General features: G+C 40.6%; 1 protein-coding gene across 5 annotated transcripts in view; it reads right to left on the bottom strand.

The window, feature by feature from the left end:
- The window catches only part of Fgf13 (fibroblast growth factor 13), a 526,201-nt gene extending 502,369 nt beyond the window's left edge, over positions 1-23,832 (bottom strand). Inside the window, exons 1-3 of one of the 5 annotated variants that reach the window (XM_017602169.3) lie at positions 23,620-23,832; positions 20,628-21,661; positions 1,850-2,057 (exon numbers count right to left, since the gene is read on the bottom strand). In XM_017602169.3, the coding sequence (XP_017457658.1) occupies positions 1,850-1,898 (49 nt within the window). In that variant the 5' untranslated portion in view covers positions 1,899-2,057; positions 20,628-21,661; positions 23,620-23,832. Of the gene's footprint in view, positions 1-1,849; positions 2,058-2,207; positions 2,907-20,627; positions 21,662-23,619 lie in introns of those variants that run through there. The other 4 variants (XM_017602168.3, XM_063280343.1, XM_063280342.1 and 1 more) reach the window with 4 other exon arrangements.
- Between the last annotated feature and the right edge of the window lie 410 nt (positions 23,833-24,242).

Raw genomic sequence — 24,242 nt, forward strand, 5'->3', positions numbered from 1 at the left:
GTATTGTGGTATAGCTCAGTGCTAAAGTGCTAGTCTCACATGTAAGCTCCTCACATATGGTCTTCACCGTGTCAAAAAAAATTGAGGCTCCTTAAGTCAAATCTCTTTATCCTATGAGGGCATCTTTGAAACCTGCTATAATTATGGCAGCCATGGACACATGTAAGGGCAGTTCTACCTTCATAACTTACTGGAACAGGTAATATGTGTATCCCAAATGGCCACTATGTCCCTGTGGGTCCCCAAACCCTAAGTTGACACCTCTGACCCTTAGGACAGCAGACTTAACCCTCCACAAACTTTCTGAGCCTTTAGTCAACTACATTGCTTAGTGGTAAGAGAAACACCTTCGCTCAGAAGTAAGAGAAAAGGCCCTGTACTGAAGACTTTGACAACTTTCTACGGCTGGTGGCTGGGGGAGGGAGGAAAGCTGACATTGCCTTAGACTCTCCTAAGAAAGCAAGTACTGAAAGAAGTAAGGAGAGAAGAAAGGGGAACAGGGGAAAGAGTGAGAGAGAAAGGAGTGCTTGGGCTCATGAAAGAATTGATACAACCCCCTGTCCCCATGCACAATCAACAAGGGCTGGGATTCCTCCGACTCCCTGCTGTTGCAACCCCACTTTACCTGGAGTGAGTTTCTGCATTTCAAGGTACCTGTGGTTCTTAGGACCTAGCCCAACCCAATGTCTACTGTAGTTATTTGGACACACAGGCACCTGAGCCTCACCCCTCTTCCAGACCTTGCCCCTTGCCTATCTTAATGCCCTGGTCCTCAAGGCTGCTGTCTCCAGCTTACATTTCCCTGCCTAGGTGGGCCCTCAGCAAGACAACCTCTAGTACAAGCTGGTGGTAACAGAGGACACCCCTTCCTTTTCTTGAGTTCTAACCAGCCTGAGCCCTGCTCTGCTGCATGTCCCCATCCTGCCTGCGGGAGGCCCCCAGGCCGAGAAGTACACTCTAGGGGACCTGGGACCAGGTTCCTTGGGCCAGGTGGCTATATCCCAGGGAGCTGAGGAAATGAATTATGCCCTCCTGCAGAGGCTCACTCCCACTAGGCACCAGTGGCAAGGGGACAACAGCCTTTGTTCTCCCGGGGCTTGGCAAGGCTGCGCTACTGAGGCGCAACACGGGCGGCGCCAGGGTATCCAGACTGCTCACTTTTGCACGCGGCATGTCAAAAGGTGCACGTTCCTGTCTTCTCCCTTGAGTGCAGTGGGTAGGAAGTTGGGGAGTAAGGGGTGTGAGGTGAGAAGTATGGGGGAAGGGTTCTGCATATGGGCCAGGCTCTTTGTTTGCATTTGAGGGCACAGCAAGGGGGGTTGAACGTGGGTCTGTGCTTGGGTCCTGAGAGTGGGACAAATTCCTGAGTATGTCACCATGTTGCACCCGCGCAGCACACATATGCACACTCTCTGGAGCGTACACACACACACTAACAGGCACCCACAGAGAGAGGCAGAGAGAGAGAGAGAGAGAGAGAGAGAGAGAGAGAGAGAGAGAGAGAGAGAGAGAGAGAGAGAGAGAGGTCCAGTCTGTAGCAGGCAGATCCGTTCCCTGCGCTCCAGGCTCCTGCAGCTTCTTCTGCCCGCAGCGCGGCCACCATGCGTTCAAAGGGGCAGTGGAAGAAACTGGAGGGACTGGAGGGGCCCCAGTTCCGCCAGGATGGAGGGAAAGTGGTGCAAACCCACACTTCCTCAGAAGCCTAGACCTCCGGGTTTTGTCCGGGGTCGCAGAGGTCATGGGCACCTTAGGGTCTAGCACAGAGACTAGGAGCCACTGGGCGGCGCGCACACAAGGGGGCGAGGGCAACCTAGCGAAGGGAAGGAGGCGGACTGCCCGGTGGGCTTACCCTTAGAAGCATCTTTCTCCTCTTTGGGCTTGGTCACCTTTCCACTCATAGATCCCAGCTTGCTTGACAAGGTTCGTCCAGGAGAAGGAAGTCCTCGCCGAGCTGGCTGGACTTGCGAGAGCGCTTAGGGCGGCAAGTCGCGACCGCGAGCTCTCAGTGTGGCTCCCGGCGGAATCCGCTTTTCTCCCGCTGCCGCCGCTGCCGCCGCCTGCCAAAGAATGGGGAGGAAAAGAGAGGGGTGAAGGAGGAGCCGCCGCCCGAGCCTGAGCGGCCGGCCGCGGGAGGAGCCGCTCGCCGCGCTCCAGAAGTGCAGAGACAAAGCGGGGTGGCCGCCGCTCCAGCGCCCCGCCGCTCCTACCCGCCCTCGGAGAGCCGCGCTCAGGAACCTCCGGGCACCCGGGAGGCGCAGCCGGGATCCCCAGCTTCGCCGCCGGCCTGCCCGGGCTCTTTGCGGGTCGCTCGCTCCACGAGCGCCGGCCACGCCGGGAGTTGCCTGGGTGTTCTGCCCAAGCTCTACTGGGCTGCTTTTCCCCGCCTCTCCCAATCTGCTGAGGGCCGCCAACTCAATCAAAATAAAACCCCGAGGAAGGTTTTGTTTAAAAAAAATCAAAACAAAGACGAAAATATTCACTTAAAAATAACGAGCCTCCCCGAAAGGGAAATGTTTGAACATGTGATGAGCAATGTGTGAGCCTGTTACACCGCAGAGCCGCGCAGCTTCTCGCCCGCGGGGATTCGGAAAGGGAGGTTCGCTCCTTTCTATTTAATCCGCTTCCAGATCCCAGTCTTTCGGCCAAAAGAGGGGCCCCGGAGTTGCTGGCCGGCAGATGAGCGGGAACCAAAAGCCCTTACCTGTTCTCTCTCCCTACACCCACACCCCCTCGGAGCTCGCCTGCTCCCTCGCTGCCACTCTCAGGGCAAAGAACTCTCTGATCCCAGAGAGCCAGGAATCAGCACTGGGGTACGTTCTATATAAACCACAAGGTGTGGGCACGCGGGGGGCGGTGGGGGGGGCGGCGAGGGCGGGGCTCCACAAAGCCGCCTGCCGGCTGTAGTAAAAACAGAGCTCGGCAGGGGCGCGCAGACGTCAGCTGCCGCCTTGCAAAAGCCTGGCAGCCTAGCGGAGTGCGGGCGATCTTGTCAGCGGGGTGTTCCCTATTTCCTCGGACAGGCAAGGTCCTCCACTGCTGCCACAGTGGGCTCTCTCGATCCCCTTTGAACAAAGAAGCCAGGAGTCCTTAATCTCCACCCTTATTACTCCCTAGACTTCCAGTGCTTGCCTTTCTGGCTGCACTGGTTGCCACCTACACTTTGGGGACTCCGCTGTTGGCAACTACGGTGAAATCTGCCCTGGAGTCTGTGACTCTTCACGTCTGGCCAGCTGTCCAAGTTGAGACAGACTGGTTCTCCAAGAAGGGAGAGAGGGGATCTGGCTTGCCAATAGGGCAGAGACTGAAACTGACCTATTGCTTGCTGCTTCTCACTGGCACCACCACACAACCCTCCTCCCTGTAGTCCCCCACTGCTCAGGTTAGCCAACCTCCTGTGAAGTGAGGTGAGACAAGCCTCTAGTGCTGCAGAAAGATAAATAGGATCAGCCTATCTCCCAGGCTACACTTCTGACAACCCAGGGAAGATCCCTAGTAGAACTGAAAGGAAAAGCCGCTCTGAAACCAGAAATTGTACATGGGACATAAGGGGAAGAAGAAGTCAAGGGATAGGAAAGGAGGCGCAAGGAGGCCAATAATCAGTCCCTGGTGTTAGGAAACCTTTTCCCCTACTGTCCTTTCTGTCAGTGGGGACAGATGGGTGTTGTTAAAGAGTGGAGTGGCCGAGGGCATGGCTTCACAGAGCCCTCAACCCATTCATCAAAACGTACACTGTACCCTGCCTGTGGAGATGTGCTAGCGAGCCCCAAGCAGAGAAACCATTCACTCCATCCCACCTCACTCCCACCCTCTCCTTAATTTGGTTTTGTTAATGATATTAAACCAGGCGAAGAAATCATATAGATGGATTAGTCCTACTGAATCCCAGGCAGTAACTCAATTACAAGAGCCTGCTGTGGCTTTCAAGACCAGGAGTGTGGGCTGGCCCTGCTACCAGCCAGGGTCTAAAGGTCAGTAATCCTCTAAACTCAATTTGCAGCCTCCATGCTCAGTCTGAGAGGAACTGTAGGCCTGCTTTTCTTGCAAATAATATCTAATAACCTGGAGCTTGATGACACAATGTAATTACCTAAGCCAAGGTTAGACCATTAATTAACATCAGTATTCAGATAAAGAAGAAATTTCTTTTCAAAAGACAAAAATTAAAATGGTTGAATGTGTGTTTGGAGAAAAGGACAAGAGAAAGGCAATTAAACAAAAGGTTCTCGTGTGTAATCTATACCCAATAATAGCTACCATTGTTTTAATGCCTGACCTGTGCCAAGAAGTGATACTCAATCATTGCATCAGTACCTTATTTAAACTTCCTATCATCCCTAGTAAGTGTTCATATTATTATTTCTATTTTCAAATGAGGAAATCAGGCCTTGTACTCCCAGGTACTAAGCTTACAGACATAAACCACCATGTCTAACTAGCTTTCTCTACACTGAATAGTTTTTTTAAAAGGTCACAGGCCTGGTTATTTGTGGAGCCTGGGTAAGAATCCAGGTGTATCTATCTCTAACACCGAAAGTGTTCTTTAGCACATCACCTCATAGCACTTTCCTCAGCCTCTTAAAACAAGAGAAACACTTCACTTTCACTGGACATTTCTTTAAAGTCTTTGTCAACCTCCTTAAACACACCACATACATACACACTACACAAACACACAAACACACACACACAGACACACACACACACACACACACACACACACAGCATCATACTAGGTCAGTTTCACTCTCTGTCCTTTTGGCAAGCCAGATCCCTTCTCTCTCTTCTTGAAGAACCAGTCTGTCTCTCAACTTGGACAGCTGGCCAGAGGTGAAGACTCACACTGTGTGTGTGTGTGTGTGTGTGTGTGTGTGTGTGTGTGTGTGTGTGTGTTGCTCGATTCTGGTTTTCCTATACAATTTGTTTTGTCTGTCTCCTCCTGGTAAGCTTGCACAGGGTTACCACATTATGGTTTTAGAGGGTTCTTTGTCTTTACCAATAATCTCTACCCACAGCTCTATAGTCAGCAAGACTAACATCCAGCTGGAAGCCAGATATAATTCTTCCTTAAAAGACAATAAAACAGTAAGCATAGCAAACACAGGTGAAGTCTCGGTTAGCTAATATCATTGAGGTGATGTAGCGAGATGTCTGCATGGGAGAGTGAATGAAGCGCGCGTGTTCATGAGCACAAGTATGTAAAATTGTGTTCCCTCACTGGAAATCATCCAGCAAAAGAAATAATCAGAACATAAAAAAAATAAACACCTCATGCAAAAACACTATAGTTTTATATATATATATATATAGTTTTATATATATATAGTGCCTGTGTTGAGACAGATCAATGGTCATCATTAGAGCTTTCATGCCAAACCCCAGGAATTATGACTATTCAAGTGCACAGCCAAGCAATGGTATCCAAATAAACTTTCTGACTCTGCTAGTGAGATTATACTCAGCTATGTTTGTAAAGGAAATGGGTCTGCTGCATTTTTATCTCCTCCCACATGTTTAATATGGAAATACCATTAGCACTGGCTCCAATGAATCTGTACTCTGGCCTCCAGTGCCCAGCTCTCAAATACTTGGTAAGGAAAATGACCTGGTGAAAGAGGCTCTCACATCTGTGCCAGGATGATCAGAAGGTGGTCCCTGCAGTGCATAGGCAGACCACCGAGACATTTGCTCTGCCTTGCTTTCTTCTGTTTCTGGCAAGGTCTCACTGTAACTCACGAGCTGTCTTAAATTCACAAGCGTGCTGTATCTCCCTTCTCTAAGTGCTGAAAACCATGGTAGGGCTCAAAAGTTCCTCAACCTATACTATATGGTAGAAGTTATGCTTTCTTAATTTTAGAGTAAATTGGAAATTATCAGACAGAGATGTCTAACCTACCTGGTGGCCTATTTCACACCATCATCATGTATGAAGCATAACCAACCGCTCTGGAGAGTTTACAACTAGGCTGTCAAGATGATGGTTTATGCTGATCTCCCTGACAACAACCCACATTGCTGGCAAGTCAAGAAAGAACTGCACCTTAGATATACAATCCACATTACCAGGTAATATCAACTTCATCTCACATCTGGCTGCATTCTTGTGAGAGACCATTTGAATTGAGAACTATTTAATGGGATCCTTTTCAAATTCCTGGCACAAGGACTTGTGACACAAATTAAGTAGTTTCATTGTTGTTGCTTTTAGCCATTCCTGTAGTTTACATGTAGTCCAAGTACCCACTAAGTGTCTATTATATAACCAAAGACTTGATCTTCAGGGTAGCGCCATTTAAAGGTGAAGAGGATGGTCATAGGCATATGTATGACCCACTACAGAACAGGTTTGAGACAGCAAAATCTGCCTTTGTGACTTTCTATTTATCGAGGTAAGGAGTTCTATACTCACACATATAATATATAGCCCTCATTTCCACCATGATATGTGTGATGTGACCTCTTGACCTGATACACACTCCTGCTGAAACTCTTCTTCAGAGTGAGGAGTTTTCATCTTGATGTTTGAACTTTCAGCTTTGCACAACTGAACTAAATAAGCCTTTCTTTTTATCTTTATGAAATGAGAAGCCTCGGGTATTTCACTGCAATGTAAAGATAGTAATGCAAATCTGAGTAAAACAGCTGCAACAGTCATGTACTAGAAGCACAGAAGTTCTTGCACACCTGTAAATTCACATCATTTCATTGTATATAGTTAACATCTAATACACAGCTAATTGAATCCATGATGTTTTTGTTCTTTGAACAATAAAATGTGGTAGAAGTTATGCTGTGTCAGGTCCTGGAAAAATCTTTAAAAGATCTGGAAAAACTTTCTCTTGGGGGAAATCCAGCTACTATGTAAGACACTTGATATCCTGACATTCATGATGTGAAGAAGCCCAATGTCATAGTTACTTTTTGTCAACATGACACAAAACTAGGCAATACCTGTGAAGAGGGAATCTCAACTAAAGAATTTTCTGAATCAGACTGGTCTGTGGAACAATTTTTTGATTGCTAATTTATGTGGCAGGGTTTACTATGGGTGATATAGTCCCTTGTCAGAGGTGCCGAGGTTGTTTAAGAAAGGTAGTTGAAAACTGGGCTGCCTTGCCTGGCCTCATTGGGAGAGGATGCAACTAATTCTACTGCAACTTGATGTGCCAGAGTGGTTCGGTAACCATTGGGCCTCCCATTCTCTGAGAAGATGGGGAGGAGGGGCATGAAAGTGGGGCTGGGAGGAGAGGAGGGAGAGGAGACTGCAGTCAGGATATAAAGTGCATAAATACATTAATGAGGGGAAAAGGTAGTTGAAGCCAGACATGGTGACACACACCACTAGGGAGGAAGACACAAGTAGAACTCTATGAGTTGGAGGCCAGCCTGGTCTACATAGCAAACTTCAGAACATCCAGGTCTGTTATACAGACAGAGGGACTGTCTCAGGGGGAAAAAGGAAGGTGGGGGGAGAAAGGAAGAAAGAAAAGAGAGAGAGAGAGAGAGAGAGAGAGAGAGAGAGAGAGAGAGTTGAACAAGTCAAGAGAAGCAAGCCACTAAACACTATTTCTTCACAGTCTCTGTTTCAGTTCCTCTCTCCAGAATCATGCTTTGAGTTCCCACCTTGTAGGCCAAGTAAGCCCTCCCAAGGTGGTTTTGGTCAGTATTTTATCACAGCAGCAGAAAGCAAATCAGGACACCCAAACTGGCCTTCAGTAGGGGTCGTGTGAAAGAGTGTGGAGGAACACAGGTGATGGCAATTACCAAAATCCTAGCTATGTGGCCTAAGTCAGACAATCTCAGCTTGCTGCAGACAACCAAGTTAAAATTTACCAGATTTTAAGAGGCAGAAAAGAGCCTTCTTTTTCTGTACTCTATCCAGATCCTTAATCCACACAATTATGATAAAACTGGATATCATTTAAAGATAGCCAGCTTTGGTGTGCTCTGTTACACAAATGCTTAATAAAGGAACTGAGAACCCTAGATTACTTTGGACCCAAGATTTTCTGTTTCCTGTTTGCCTGCTATGGCTCAAACTAGATTTTAGAAGGGAATAACAGGTATAAGACAGGGAGATGTCAATAATTTATCCACCAGGTGCTTAACATTAAGATATTCACAACCCGGGGCTGGGGATTTAGCTCAGTGGTAGAGCGCTTGCCTAGCAAGCGCAAGGCCCTGGGTTCGGTCCCCAGCTCTGAAAAAAAGAAAAAAAGAAAAAAGAAAAAAAAAAGATATTCACAACCCACAGCAAGCAGATAGGTGATTTTCTGCCTCCTGTAAAACTAAGCATTAGGACCATTATAACTGTTCAAATTAGAATGCTTGTGAGAAATTGACAGTTTTAAATGTTTGTCTCTTGATTGTTCAGGGAAGGGGAAATTACTGAGACAGACTTTATTGGAAGATTCAGTCACACTACAAAACAATGGATATCACTGGGCAACAAGAGCTATCCATCAAGAACCCCTATCATTTCACATTTCAAAACAATAGACATCACCGGAAGCATGGGATGTCTATCATGAATTCTTATCATTGCACAGCACTCAGAATTGCCTATGACAAGGAGGAGTGAATGGTCAACATTGGCCTTTATCTCACAGTTTAAAGTCTGTATTAACCACTCTCTCAACACTCAGAGGAACCTGGAACAACATCTCAGAGGTTAAGAACACTGGTCGCTCATCAAGAGGACCTGGGTTTCATTCCCAGCACTCACAAGACAGCTCACAACCATTGTATCTCTAGTTACAGAGTATCTTTCTCTTTTGACTTCTGTGGACACCAGACATGAGTGTGGTACATACATATGTAGGCAAATCAGTCAAACACACAAAAATAAATAAGTCATTCACAAACAAAAGACTTTGCCATCATTTCTCAGCACACAACATGGCCCAGGTAAGATTCTCAAAGTTTGTCAGGTTCTGTTCTTGCCTTTACTTTAGCAATCATTCTGATAATGGTAAAAGATTTTTCTTGTCGAGAAAATCTTAGGTCTAATATTTAGTTATTAACAGATTCGTGCTTGGCTATATCTTCACTTCTCTGACAAAGATGCCCAGAAATAAGGGTTCTACATAACTCTTCAGGATAAACTCCCCAGATGCCTATCCCAACCATGGTCTACCACAATTCCTATCATATAATAAAAGGCATAATAAATATCCCACTTCATAATGCTATTCATAGATCCACTAGGTTTCTTGCCTGTACCAAATATTTACTCATATTATGTCATTTTATAATCAAAGAAATACTGCATTACTATCAGCAGGCCAATTCTTCAGAAAGGCAGAGCAACTTACACAAACACAACCACTAAGAGGCTTATCCAGGCCAATGGCTCAAATAAGTCTTTGCTTTCAAAATTTCTTGTTCCTTCCTCTCTATAATGTGACATGTTCTGCACTTATTATGGAATAACCAGCAACTCTGAGAGTTCCACAGAGAAATTCATGCACCCAGACAAGAGCAGAACTCTCAGGACTTACAGGCTATTGCATTGTTACTCTGTCAATGCTAGACTCTAACCCAGTATGGTTGACACAGAGGTATGCTATTCACATTCCACTTCCATGAGCGTGCTGATGGACAGGTGTGGGGATTGTGGTAAGTGGGCATCACCCAGCTGTCACTTATGCCAGGGTTGCCTAAGATGCAGAGCTGCTTAACCAGAAGTCATGGCATTCACATAAGAATCCACATTGCATAACTGATTTCTGGCCTAATGTCAATACTCTCAGAGACCCCATTGCTCCATAGCCAAGGATCTGGCTGTCCTTCTTCAAAGGTCACCTAATCACTCTGCTCAGTCACGCCTTCTCACTCTTCTTTACCCAGTTCCTGATTCCTAAGGGAAATATCCCACTACAAGCTTCAAGGTGGGTTGCCACATTTTTATGGAATTCGGTCTCTTACATTTCTCCCTGCTTCTCTCAAATTCTGTCTTACAACCCAAACCTTTATTAGAAATCTTTCTTTTCTTCTAAAAGATTGTGAGAGGTGACTAGCCTTTCGACACTGTGATATGACATTGTCATCTAAAAATTTGTTGGGCCATAGGCATAACTGTCAGGGGAGATATGTGTGTGGCCTATACATCACAAGTTAGACATGCCTTGTTTATATGATCAGTGTTCCTATGTTTTTCGACTGAGACTTCTCTCTTGGGTAATTCCTTGAAAGCTTTTCAACCATATCAAGATTAGAGGCCTGTTTTTATGCCTATCACGAAAATCATATTCAAGTGGTACTCTATGTAGCTATAAAAATTTAGGAAAGAAGAACTATAAACAACTACTGAAACAGGAACAAATACAAAAAAAGCAATTTGGGTCAATGATGACAAGAAAATTATGCTTATCTTTCCTTCCTTTGAAATTGCTTGTAATACAGTTGTTTTGTGCCATCCAGTGCTACACTACTGTAATAACCTACTCAATTTTAAGAAAACAAAAAATTGTTCGAATAATACTTTTGATGTCCCAGTTGGTTAGTTTTTGCTCTAGGCCAAAGAATATACAATAAAGGCAGGCTTGGTCTGTACAGCAAGTTTCAGGCAAACCACTGCTATATACTAAGACCCACCGCAAAGGAAGAAAGGAGGGAAGAGAGAAGGGAAAAGGAAAGAGGAGGGAGAGGGGGAGAGGGAACTAAGAATGGGCAATTTATCTGCTCATGTCGTCATCGATATTGAATAACAGTATCAGGATTTTGCCTCAGATTTATTTTGTTTCAAAAGCCTATGCTGACATTTTCAAGAAGTCTCTGATTGCCATCAGATAGAAGACTCGGGAAAGATCTGTCAATAAGGAGTGATACTTGGGATTTATTGAGAGTGGAGATGACAGTTCTGAGCCACATTGAAACTTCTAGTCAAGAGTACTATGACACAGTTGAAGTGCAGGAGTCCCTTCCAGTGGCTCCCTTAGACCCTCCTATAACTCTAGGCTCTCCTTGTCTTCCTTTTGAGTACTGGGCTAGTAGAGTGCATACATGCTCAGTACCCCATCTGAATGACTTTACTGACTACACCTGCGAACTTACCTATCCTTCTCACTTCCTGGTAAGGGTAGGGACTACATTTCCCTGAAGTCTCTTCCTTGTAATCTAGGGGTTTAGGTAAAACCACAACTTTTGCCTCAAAAGAGACAAACATGAGTTATCATGGCCTGTGGAATACATATTTAATTCATCCCCAATTCCAGATTTCAGAATGGAAACAGTTTCATGAAATTTCTGTAGTAATAGAACAAAGTATGCCATGAATCAAAGTACTTTTCAATATACATTGGTGGAAATATTAACAATAATGAAGAGAAACCTCAGCCATAGGATTCGAACTCCTATATGCCAAACATTTTAGTTGCTGAAAACTGGTTTTATTAAGCTAATACATTCCTAAAGGTTTTCATCTGTGCGAGGAATGGCTCCATAGGAGGCTAAAGATAGCCCAAGATAAATTGAAAATTGTCACTGGCCCTAAAGCATTCCAAACTTTCCATAGTCACCGAAGTGAAGAAGGCTTCAGTTAGAAGATACAATTTCTTTTTGGAAACATTTGTCCATATACGTTAGATTTTGTTATTGAGAGAAACTGAAATCTAAGATGATCAGAGTAAAACAGGCTTAATATTCTTAAGGTGCTATGAATGGTCAAACACCATGAATGAACATAAATCTCTGAGTTCCTGCTTCCTATTAAGTTTATGTAACTAAAACTGACAACTTTACATGATTCTAACAAATTTTTATTTTCTTGTTTTCTACAGAGATTCAAGTTGTAGTGATTGAAGATATTTTTCTGACCCCCTAACAAAAATGTTCTATATATTCACTCTTCTCATGCCTCCTTTTTAAAGAAATATATTAAAATTAAAATATATGAAACCCCTTAACATAGTACTATAATTTTATTAGATTTATTTAGTGCATGCATGTATGCATTTGTATCAGGATAGGTATATACGTGGAGGATACATATGTGCATGTGCATATATATGCATAGGCATCAATATTCATGCCTTAGCATTCAGAAAACAACTTGTGAAAGTCAGTTCTCTCCTTTCACGGAGGTTCTGGATCAAACAATGGTAACCATGCTTGTGAGCAAGTGCATTTACTTGCTAAACCAACTTGCTGGCATAACCTCATAATATTTTAGTGATTATTTTTACAACTGTACTCAAACTATTACAGTTATCCACCCTGAATCTCACCACCAGTCCTGTATTATTATAGAGCAATTCTTTGTGAAGAAGTATAACTAGAGTCCACTATGTGAGAAGACTCTAGGAAAGTGAGAACTTTAGCTTACAGTGTTTCTCATTGCAAACTGCGTAGTACTCATCTTTCCAGAGCAAAAGACTTATGGAAGCTTACGGGAAGCAGCTAAATATGAGTTGTGTCCTGCATGTTGTGAGAGTCTTGGCAAAAGAACTGCTGTCTTTCTTACTCTGTTAAGTGCAAAGTAAATCATTGATGCAGCACTATAAAGACCTCACAAAAGGAGACCAGAAACTGAAAAAAAAAAAACTGATCCATATGCCTGCTGCCTTAAGACTTCAAGAGGATAAAAAGGAATTCATTAGGACAACAGATGGGGACACTATAAACCTAGAAAGAAGATTCTTCCCCTAAGAATTTAGTTTTTTACCAATTGAGAGCCATATTACAACTTGAGTTGCTACCCCCTTGACCACGAGGCAACTTTAATAAGCTATCAACAAAAAAGTTTAACTACTTTAACTGAAGGACAGTTAAATGGTAACTTATAAACCACCATCCTTTCCAATAATGAAATATATGTATAAATGTTCAACAGCAGCATAAAATAGACTTTCTGGTACTTCAAAAAAGGAGAACTGTGGCTGAGATAAAAAACAAAACAAAACAAAGCAAAAAAAAAAAAAAAAACAGCGACCAGGAAGATAACACACAGCACAAAGGCAAAAATATCAAAATGAGCATTGTGAGGGTAAACAATGTGAGAAATTTCAAAGACAGATCTCAAAGAATACTAAGAAAAGGATGAAACAGAGAATAAGGTAAAGCAAAAATGGAAAAGGGGTTCTTTGAGTCCAACAGCTACATTACTGAAATAATTGAAATTATGCAAAAGTAAGCTCATCAAATGTAAGAAATGTACTCATAAAACACCAATGAATCCAAAGTGAAATTTCAAACAACCTGAAAGTCATAAAAATTAATCACTTTATTCTAAAATATAGATGGCATAGAAGAAGCTTTTCCCAGGAAAATAACCTATATATTCTTTTAACATTGACAAACAAATATGAGAAGAGAACTTAGATTAGTATTTGTCTTATGATGTTTTGGAAAGAATCACAAATACAATGAGGAAGAAATAAGAAAACGAAGAATAAAAATTCTAGAATTAATAAAATAAAGGTTATTCTTTGAGAAATACCAATGAGAAGATAGCCCTCTTGGAATTCAGATTAAATAATAAATAAATACTTCCAAGTCTTAAAATGTGAAAGGAGATATAACCAGCAGTAAAGACAAATAAGAAATTTAGATGTGAAGAATTAAATGCTAAATCTTTAGTAGCAATGTTTGAAAATAATTTTTTTCTTTTAGTAAACTATATAGACTCATTAAAAGGCAGAAATTTTCAATTGCCAATTTATCAAGTAAAAGAATGAAACAATGAATAAGTATTTATCATTGAGCAAGTCACCACAGCAAGAAAGTTCACAGGTTTTTATACTACTGTAAATATTTGAGGAAATAAATATTTCAATATTATTTAAATTATCTAAAGCTAAAATAGTAAGCAACCCCTTTAATTATTTTTATAACATCAATCTAAATTTAATCTTCAAACATATTTGGATATAAATGCTGACATTTTTAATACAAACCAGGAGTCTTTGAATAAAGTTAAATTGTGACCAATTAGAATGTGGTAAATGCCACCTTTCCCTTTGTTCAGAAATTTTTTCAAAGTATTCATATTTTGTACCTTAATTTTGGAATAAGCCAAGTGTGTTGACATAAAGAATTAAATGAGATGGAATTGTGACTCTTTCCAATGTAGGCCTTAAGTGGCCTTGGAAACACTTTCCTTCCTTCTTGTATCCTTGCAATCACCTTGAGACTAGCTCCATGGATATTATTGATTTGATTGATAGAAAAATGAGAGGTTTCTTAGGAAAAATGGGGTACAAAGCATTATGGCCTGGAGCAACAGCACCAGACAGATCTACAGTGACAATTAGAGTCGCTTACCTGAGCCCAGAATAGAACAAGCAGGATCTGACTAATACAAAGACCCACAACTAAAAATTACACACACACACACACACACACACACACACACACACACACACACACACACACACCACTGAGGCTTTCATTTTTTGCATCACCAAACTTACTAATCTATGAATACTATTAAATTTGGAAATGTGATAGAGGTTCAGTAACTCCCTCATCATAAGTTATTGCATCAATAATTTGCATCCTAGAGGAAAATAATATAAATGATATTAATATAGCCTTAAAAGTCATTTGATATTATTTAGCTCCACTCTTAATATGTTTTTAAGTTAAATAAGATTAACTTATCTTGAAATAGTACAGACAGTTTACCAAAAATGGATGAGAAATATAATCACAAATGGCGAAGCACTGACCCAATGAAATAAAAATGAGAACTAGCAAACCATGCTTCATATCTCTGTTATTAATCATAATAGCCTTAGAGTTTCTAGCTAATGAAAAATACCAAAAACTAATATAAATACCTGTTTCTAGCTAATGAAAAATACCAAAAACTAATATAAATACCTGTATCTATCCTGATGTCTTTATCTGTTAATGTTTTATTTGTAAAACTAAAAACAAAATCAATCTAACAAAAATCTATGCAATCTATCAGAGAATTGGGTAGGTGGAAGAATATAAAATTGTTTAACACACGTGTGCACACACAGAATATAGTGTTTCTCTATTCAAGTAGTAAACACTGAAATGAAAATGGAATAAAATTATATTCACAGTAATGAAAATACCCTATATGATACTGGAATACTTGAAAAAGCCTCAAGTCGGTATGAAGAAAATGGGAATGCCAATGTGAAAAACAAAAACAAACCAAATGAGTCAATTAACAAGAAGAGCTGATATAAGACTTCAATTTTCTCAACGTCAATATTATATCTTCAAATTCCAACTTAAATCCACAATGTGTTTTTTTTTCAGTAGAAAAACAGGATATTCACATAATATATTTTAATACTTATATGTATGAATAAATGCCCTAGAATAAGCATGAAAATTAAAAGAGAACGGGAGGAAGGGAACTAAAGAAAAGAATACTTTCTAGACATCAGACTATACTCTAAAGTCACTGTAATCAAATGAAATGACAGCAGCACATAATAATCAACAACGTGATTAAGAACGAAGCCAATTATGCACAATTATACATATACAATCATTTAAGACATTTAAAGCATAACAAAAGTTGGTATTTCATTTCAGTTCAGCAAATATGGATTGGAAATGCAGTATGGATGCAATAGGCTATTAATTTGAAAAAAAATTAGGTTCTATTTACCTAAAATAAAATTATATGTATATGTAAAGAAAAATATAAAGAATAGCAAAAATTCTGTGATGTCTTCAACCCTTCAATGGAAAGAGCCTCTTAATTAATTCTTCAAGCTGAGAAGTCATGACTGTCATTTTACAACATATGGTTTCTCGGAATTTGGGCAAAATCTCTACAATTCAAACAGATTAACAAGACAGTGGAAACATAGCTATACCTAGGAAAGACATGAGTTTATAGTGATAATATAAAGGATGGACTCACAGTGCAAAATACAAGAAACCCTACAAATTGACAGACAGGGAGGAGGAAGAGGGTGAGGAAAAGGAGGAGCTGCAGCACTTACCCGAGCTGCAGCTTTGCATAAGTAACTTTTTTTCTTCCCTAAAGAATTCCGACTGATATGAAGACATTTAAACCAGGAACAGTAAATCACCAACCAATTTCACATGTAAGACTAATAACATTTACAAAGTGTTCTAATAGGGTTAGAGAGATGACTCAGTGGTCAAGAGTGCTTTCTGCTTTTTCAGACTGTGGAAGGCTAGGTTCAGCTGCTAGAACTCGCATACCAACTCACAACTATCTGTACCTCTAGTCTCAGGGGAAGATCCTTCTTCTGAGTTTGGTGAATTTATACACACACATAGTGCATACACATACATGTACAGCCAAAAACAGTTATAAAAGAAAGTGCTGTAAGGTCAACATAGTAATATTGCAGAGTAAAGTATACTCCTGACTTGCTAGTGCAATTGTGAATTTGTTATGTGCTTTTAAGAAAGCAATGGAGCAACACTGAGTGAAATTAGAAGCAATGTTCATTTTTCAACCCAGTTATTTTATTCTTGGGAATCTATTACAGACTAAGAAAAATGGCAGCATGTAAATATATATATGATTTTGCCTTTTGCTAGCAAAATGTGGAAGTAAAATTAATGCCCACAAAAGTAGAATTGCTTGGCTAACTTATTTTCATCTATATAACAACATGTTCTCTGAGCAATAAAGACTCAAATTAAACAATTATAGGTGATTTGTAGGTTTTGTTGAATAGGAATAATAGAACAATAGCAGTAAATACTGATTTGACTAAAAAAGAACAAAAAAAAAAAGGGTTGGGGATTTAGCTCAGTGGTAGAGCGCTTGCCTAGGAAGCGCAAGGCCCTGGGTTCGGTCCCCAGCTCCGAAAAAAAAAAAAAAAGAACAATACTGATTTGACTAAATATTGAGTACTTTATGTAGCCTAGCCTAGTCTAGAACTATGTAATCAAAACTATCCTTGAAATTAGAATCCTCCTGCATCTGCTACTCAACTTCTGGGATTACAGGTGGGTACCCAGCTTTGGTTTATATTTCCAACTCACTGAATCCTCATAGCCCTATGAGGTGGCTACTATTATTCTCATTTTCTGGGTGAACAAAATAAACCCCTAGAGAATCTAAGATCACATTACCAAGGAAAGGCAAGAAGAATGTGATATGGAAAAGTGTGACTGACTACATAATTTCTATACAAATTGTAATTTAAAAGGTAGGCACAGGCATATGTGCACATAAGCAAACTATATATGTTTACTACAATTCTAGAAGAGCAAAAATGTAGAAGAATACATACTAAATTAGCAATATAATTATGCATTTTATAGTTGTATTATATTATATACACACATTATATATTGATCTAAATATATATTATTTAAATATATATTGTTTTAAAATTAAGAAATAGCCACATTTCAACAATGAACAACTCTATAGCATATGTAGTTTCTGCTCTGTATATGGCCAAAAAAAGAAGTCTATTCCAAGTTCATTCAGATTACCAGTGCTTCATGCAGCTTGCCCTCCTCTGTGACCCCGGCATTGTGTTCATCTCTTCTGTATGGCAGAAGAACTGTATTTAAATGTGCCAGGAGCTTCCCATCCTACTGAAGCCAAGAGACTCCCTGGAATCTAGTCATTGCTATCTTAAATTGTACAACCTAAGAAGGCTTCTAAGACCCTCTAACTTACACAAACCTCAGATTTAAGAGATTTGCTTCATATACTTATACCATAGACGAAATAAAACTATGTTGTACGATGTCCTACTCTCACTTCCATCTACAGCAGAAAGATATAATACTTTTATTTTTATTTATTATTATTTTATGTGCATGGCATATGAATGTGTGTGTTATAGGCGAACGCTTCAATACAAGGAAGCAAGATGTCAGTATCATGTATCTTTTCTCTATAGCTCTTTACCAGAAAGGCCTCTTATTTTAAGTGTGGCTAGATTTGCTGGCCAGCGAGTCCCGGGGATCCTCTTGTCTTCCGTCCCAGCATTGGAATTTGAGGCACGTGCCACTATACTCCTCATTTTATGCACATAGGTTCTGAGCATCCAAACTCAGTTCCCCTCATGTGCCCTGAAATCTTGTGCCCTGAAAACAGAATTGTTATCATCCTCATAATGGGATGAAGGACACATTGTACTCTCAAGCTTAAGGTGTTTCCAGAGACAAGATGGGTTGTGATATTGTTTCCAATGAAGCTTGTGCTCTTGGGAAAAAATGATCCTTTTTGTTTGTTTGCTTGCTTGCTTATTTTGTTTGCTTGGTTTTGACCTGATTTTAAACTTATATTTTTTTACATTGACTTATTTTTGCTTTTATTTCTTTTATATAAGTGATAGGTTTCATAAAGTTTTATAGAAGTATATCAAGTATTGTGACCATATCTATTTCCTGCCCTCCCATTTCCCTCTCCTCTTCCCATGACTTCTCTTTATTCCCATAGGCAGCCTTCCTTCTACTTCCACTGCATATATAATATATTATGTAGCTGAATATATTTAGGATCCACAAGTGAGAAAAATGCAATATTTGTCTTTCTGATCTGGTAAAGAAATGGTATTTGAGCTACATTCACTGTTTCTGAACATAAGGTCAGTATCAGATTCCCTGGAGTATTTAAAAATTCCAGTTCTACTGAATCAGAATTCCAAGAAATGAGATCCAAGACTTAGCATGTTTAAAAAATCCTCCATATCATTCTTATGTACACTACAGTGTAGACCATAAGCAATCACATATATATGGGAATGCAGAAAAAAGACACAGGAATCAAAGGCAATAACAGGAGGAAACTGATCAGGTTTGAAAGCAGAATGGAAGATAGTCTCTAACTCGATTTTACTAGGCAATTTAGAGTTAGTAAGATTGCAAAGGTAGGCAAGGGCTTCCACACACAATGCCAAGCGAAGGAACTTTAACTTGATTCTGAAACAATGTAAATCATTGATAAATTTAAACAAACAAATAAAACAATAGCAGAACTGCACCTCCCCAGAGCCTCCAAAATTGAACATTGCATCAGAATTACCAGGGTTGTTTGCTGAAAAAAATCCCACATCTACAGCACTATCGCAGACCTTCAGAGTCAAAATTTCCAGGGATATAGCACAGAGTTTAAAGTTCTAAAGAATCTTCCCAGGTGATTTTTTGAGCCATTTTGAGCCAACCTGGTAGTTTGTTCGTGATTGAATTTGGGACTCGGTGTCTTTCCTGATGGATACATTTGTGAAAAGTTTAGTTTGTACATAGGAATTTGATTATTGGACTCACTTGCTCAAAGTTCTAGGCATAAGGGCATTATTTAGAAGTAACTTGCAATAAATCTCCTTATTCAGCAAAAGAAAAATAATTTATGTTCTCCATAGCATTTCCATAAAATACATACCTAGGGTAAATGCAAAACCCTTGTCAACTTTTAGTAAAATGTTACATGTTTGTGTGCCTAGTCGGTAGTAATGCCATATGGCTCCACTAAAAGTAACATGGGGAAAAGAACTGTGAATGTTCACGTTTCACCTAGTCTTACAACACAGTGAATGAGCCTCAAGATGATACTGAAGAAAGTAGAAAGTGTTAGGAGGATGTGCTACTAAGCAGAAGGCTTAACCTGAAAATTGTGGTCATTTCGAGGTTGCAGGCAAAGGTGAAGCAATAATGCAGCTAGACCAGATAGTCATTTATTGTGACTCATGCTTTAATGAGGATCAGGTTATATAACATTCAGGGTGATTAATGTAAGTTCAAAATTTCATGTTTGTTATTTGGGCACATGTATCTTAAAGATAGAAGGCAAGAAGAATAGATGTGGAGAGAACACATATAATGCTTAAGTGTTTTTCTGATGCATTTTGTAAAAGTATACAAAGGCAGTTCTGAGTCAGGAGGTTTGTTGCCACAAGCTTTGTGGTATTTTAAGAGTGTCATCTTCATTTAAAGAAAGTGTATCTCATAAAAGCATGTCTTAATTTCTATGAAAACACCATTATTGGCGAGTAGGGATCTAGCCTAGGAGTTTGCTTAGCACGATGCTCAAAGCCAACCTGAGCCTTCCAGTATCGAACTGATTAATTTTCCTTTCAGTGGCTCCTACCTCTCATCCAAACCTTGCCAAATCCCCTACAGTTCCCCTCCTTTCTCAAGGCTCATCACTGTGAACAGTCTAGAAACCAGAAATCTATCTTAACAGCAGCATTTCCAGAAGGAAATAAAATCCAATCAAGTATTTTGCAAATCTTAGTTCAAATGAATCTTTCCTAAGGACTTCCTGAACTATAGGGATCAATTTCTGGTCAACTCTAGATTATACTTTGCTGTTACATGGCATAAAAGGTGAATAGAGGTAAGCAATGTCCTGGGACAAATGCAAATTCACACAGTAGTGGGAGAAGAAAGAAAAGGAACCTAGTCAAAATAAAGCCTATCTGGGTATAAAAATTGAGAGAAAGTTAAGTTGAAAAGTTTAAGTGTTTTCTCGATAACTAATCACTTGTTTTTGTGGTGGGAAAATAATTAATTCCCACATATTATCGTGGTTTTTTTTTTTTTTTTGGCTGTTTTAGGAGTAAAGGCTTTTCATTTGTAGATTCTGTCCTGCCCTGACATTTGTCTCCCTGCCCCAGACAAAGGAAACTTGGGCCAGTATTACCCAACAGAATCCAAATTCCTGAAGCATTTCCCCCAGTGATTCTCGTTTCACCTACCTTAGAAGTGGAGATGCGGTGGGCCTGGTGGTGAAGAGCAAGCAAGGTCCCACCATTAACCAAAGCTTAAAGGGCCTGGTTTTTATTAGTGTCAACGGTCATGCACTCCTGAAGCCAGGAAGATTCTTGGTCATATCATCACCATGCGTTTCCGAGGTTTTCAAGAGTCTGCATCAGGGCCAAAGTACTCCCAAGTCCTAAAGTTCCCCTTGGATTTAAGGGCTTCAGGCAAGAAAAAACAAATAGAGAAGAATCTCAGTGGCCAGTGGACCCCGTTCAGTTCATATCGGGCTGTTCTGAGGAGTGGTAAGTCACAGGGTCTATACTGCAGCTATTTTTAGTGAAACCAAATTCCTTCCCCAAGTTCTCCTGCTTCCAATTTGTTCTAAGTGTAGGAGACCAGCTGTGGGCAGATCATCTTACTGGACCAAGGCTCTGTCAAGGCGAAGGCACCAAAGCGGAGAGGTGGAGCAAAGTTCACAGAGTTTGGTGAGATGTCCCTGTTTCAGTCTCTCACTATCTCCAGAGGAGGATCCTTTGGAAAGGAAAGTGTTACCGTACCCAATAGTGGGCTTTTCCCTCTGTTATGTCAGAAACTTGATATGTAGATGACATCATAGAGGAACAATTGGAGAAACTGGCAGCCCTTTCACTTTCTTTTCTAGCTCCCATAAACAACACAGGCACACAAGTGTTCAACAAGTTCTGCAGATTAAATCCACACCTTGGCCAAATTTAAAACTGGTATCACCATTGTGCCAAGCCAGGGATGAAAGGATGAGGAGAATCTGTGTCTTGTCACTTTGAAGCTGTCGTTCATTGTTCCAAGGGGTCATTTTAGTGGAGAGGGAAATTCAGAGAAGTTTTTTTTTTTTGGCTTCAGTCTTTGGCCACAGGTGTTAATTCAGAAGTAGACAGCTCTCTGGGCTCCTGAGAGTGCTAATTGCCTTCTCAGATTCATCTAGGTAAGTGGTTTACAAAGTGTGGGCTGTGACCCATTACACAGTAATACAATCTATTCAGTAGGCTGCCATCTGCACTTAAAAAATGAAAAGAAAGAAAATGGTTAGAACAGAATGCAATAAAACAGAATCAAGACTGGAAAATAATGCATTGCTTGCAATAATGGTGACGTCTTTAAAATTCCTATTTCTTTTATGTGTGTACACCACATACAATGGCTTTCTTATTGTATCTCACAGTACTAATTGACTTAAAAATATTGATCTGGAGCATTTGGTAGAAAATAATATGAATCCCAGCTCATCTTCAATTTTGTAAATTCTACAACAACTTCTGTAACCCTTAGTTTGGAGAGTTAGTTATAACACTGCACTGTTTCTTCTTAGTCCTCTTTAACTATTTTCACAATGATATGTTCATCACTACTTTTCGGGAGAAAGAGTCAGAGTTTAGCTGAAGCTCCCTGTCAAGTTCAAGTACTTATTAAGAGAGAAGAGCTTGTGCATGGATTTACGTCTGACTCCAAAGTATGTGCTCTTAATAACTTGAGACCACTTCTCTCTTTAATTGATCAAGGTTAAAGTCATTAGTTACACAAATGTAATAATAGCTTTATATATAAAAGATAAGGGTGGGAGAGATGGCTCAGAAGTTAACAGCATATTCTACTCTTGCAGAGGATGAAACTTCTATTCCCAGCATTCATGTCAAGTGCCTTGCAAACCACCTGCATTTTCAGTTCCATGGATATCCAATTCCTTTGGCCTTGGGGGTATACACACACACACACACACACACACACACACACACACACACACACACATGCACACAAACACCACATACACATACACACACATGTATACATATGCACACACATACACAAATCTATTTTTAAAAAGAGAGTAAATAACTTGTAATAAAAGAAGATGATGAAAACGTTTAGAAAACTAATATCAGATTCATAGAAACTTTGAGCAATCTTTTCATAAACTAAGTGCATCAATTTGAATTTGTGGCCTACTTAACTGACAACTCCGTGTCCCAAATTCAGCCTCAAGATTCTAAAGAACACCTAGAGAAACAGTGAAAGAATATGATCACTAAGTTTTATGTTTTCATGATCTTGCCCCTCAAGTTTCTTCAATTCACTTCCACTGAGAAATCTTGTCCCAGGGCGCATTTGGTTTTTATCTTTTTATAGTTTGAGCTAAATCAGTTCAACCACTTTTGAGTTGATGAGGGAAAAAATCATACTTATTCCATTTCCAAAATAAGCTCTTTTGGGTACACAGAAAGCTCAGAAAAGGCTGAAACTTTCAAACTTCCCACTTCACATATGGGAACGTCTAGGTCCTCATTACTTTTAAAATTATTTTTTAAATTCCTAGTGATTTGCTCAATTTGCAAACTCCTGGGTGCTGTTGTTTTTGTAATTCCCATAGCACAAACCCTGTGTGTGTGCCCAGTGTATTCTAGTACTTGCCTCAACTTGTGCCACCATTTGGAAAGTGTGGATGTGTGCGGGCGGTAGGGGATGTTAATAGAGGGAAATACAGAATATTGGAGGCTGTGCTGTGGGGCCTCCTGTAGAGCCACTACAGGATTGCTGAATAGATGAAAAAGGCCCAAAAGGCAATTTCCCGGTGTTTGTTTGTTTGTTTGTTTGTTTGTTTGTTTGTTTCTTGGTTCCTAGCACAACCCAACACAACAGGAAAAGGCTGCTGGCTTCCTGGTATAATTCTCTCCAAACCTGTGAAGGCTGAAATTTGGCCTACTGGCTATTAGCTCCTCAGTAGCAGTTTCTGGCCACTTGTCAGAGCTTCTCCGATCTATTTAAAGTGAAAATTAATTGAATTGCAAACATGAATAACATCTCCAGGCAAAATGTTTTCCATTTTTTACCAGTGTCTTCACCAGGCACTAGGGCCACGGGAACTGTGGAGAGTCCAGTCCAAATCTCAGTTGCCTACCATGGGGCCTACAATTTCCTGGCTGAGCTTCACTCTGAGGGACAGTCATTCAACCCCACCTGCAGCCACATCCTTCCGAAGCTTTCAAAACAGGAACAGTTGTCTCAGTCCTCGCGTTCTCCTGGCTATTCTATTTTTGCCAAGCAGGAATAGGATATATTACAAGCCTGCTCTGGCCAGAGTCGGGCTGACTTGTTTAAAGGGAGCCCAGATTCCAGTACTCCCCAGCCCAGAGCTTGCTCTTGGCCCTGACTGTTTGAGTAACCAACTTCATGGAAACAGTATCACAAGAACAAAGGGAAGGGTTCTACTTCTCAACCTTCCCATTCTATCTGAAGCTTCTAGGAACAAAGGACATTTAATAATAGAATCCCTCCTCTGTTATTTATAGCATCAATTGCTGAAAGCTGGTTTAGGCTTATTTTTTAAAACCCCAGGCTTTGTCACAGCCTCCCAGGGAATTGGAGCAGAAGGCAGCTACTAGCAGTTCCACTTTGCAGACCAGGAGACTGAGGGATCAATGCAAAGAGAATCCCTTCAGGACTGGACAATGAATGAGAAAGAGCTGGTAAGCAGATCCTATTAGCATTGTGCTAGGAGGATTCAGCTGTGTTCCTTTGCTCACTAGTTCATACCCATTGGCCTCATAGAAGCCTGATGATCCTTTTGGGCTTCTCAGCTG

Source organism: Rattus norvegicus, chromosome X (assembly GCF_036323735.1).
Source record: "Rattus norvegicus strain BN/NHsdMcwi chromosome X, GRCr8, whole genome shotgun sequence".
Lineage (NCBI taxonomy): Eukaryota > Metazoa > Chordata > Mammalia > Rodentia > Muridae > Rattus > Rattus norvegicus.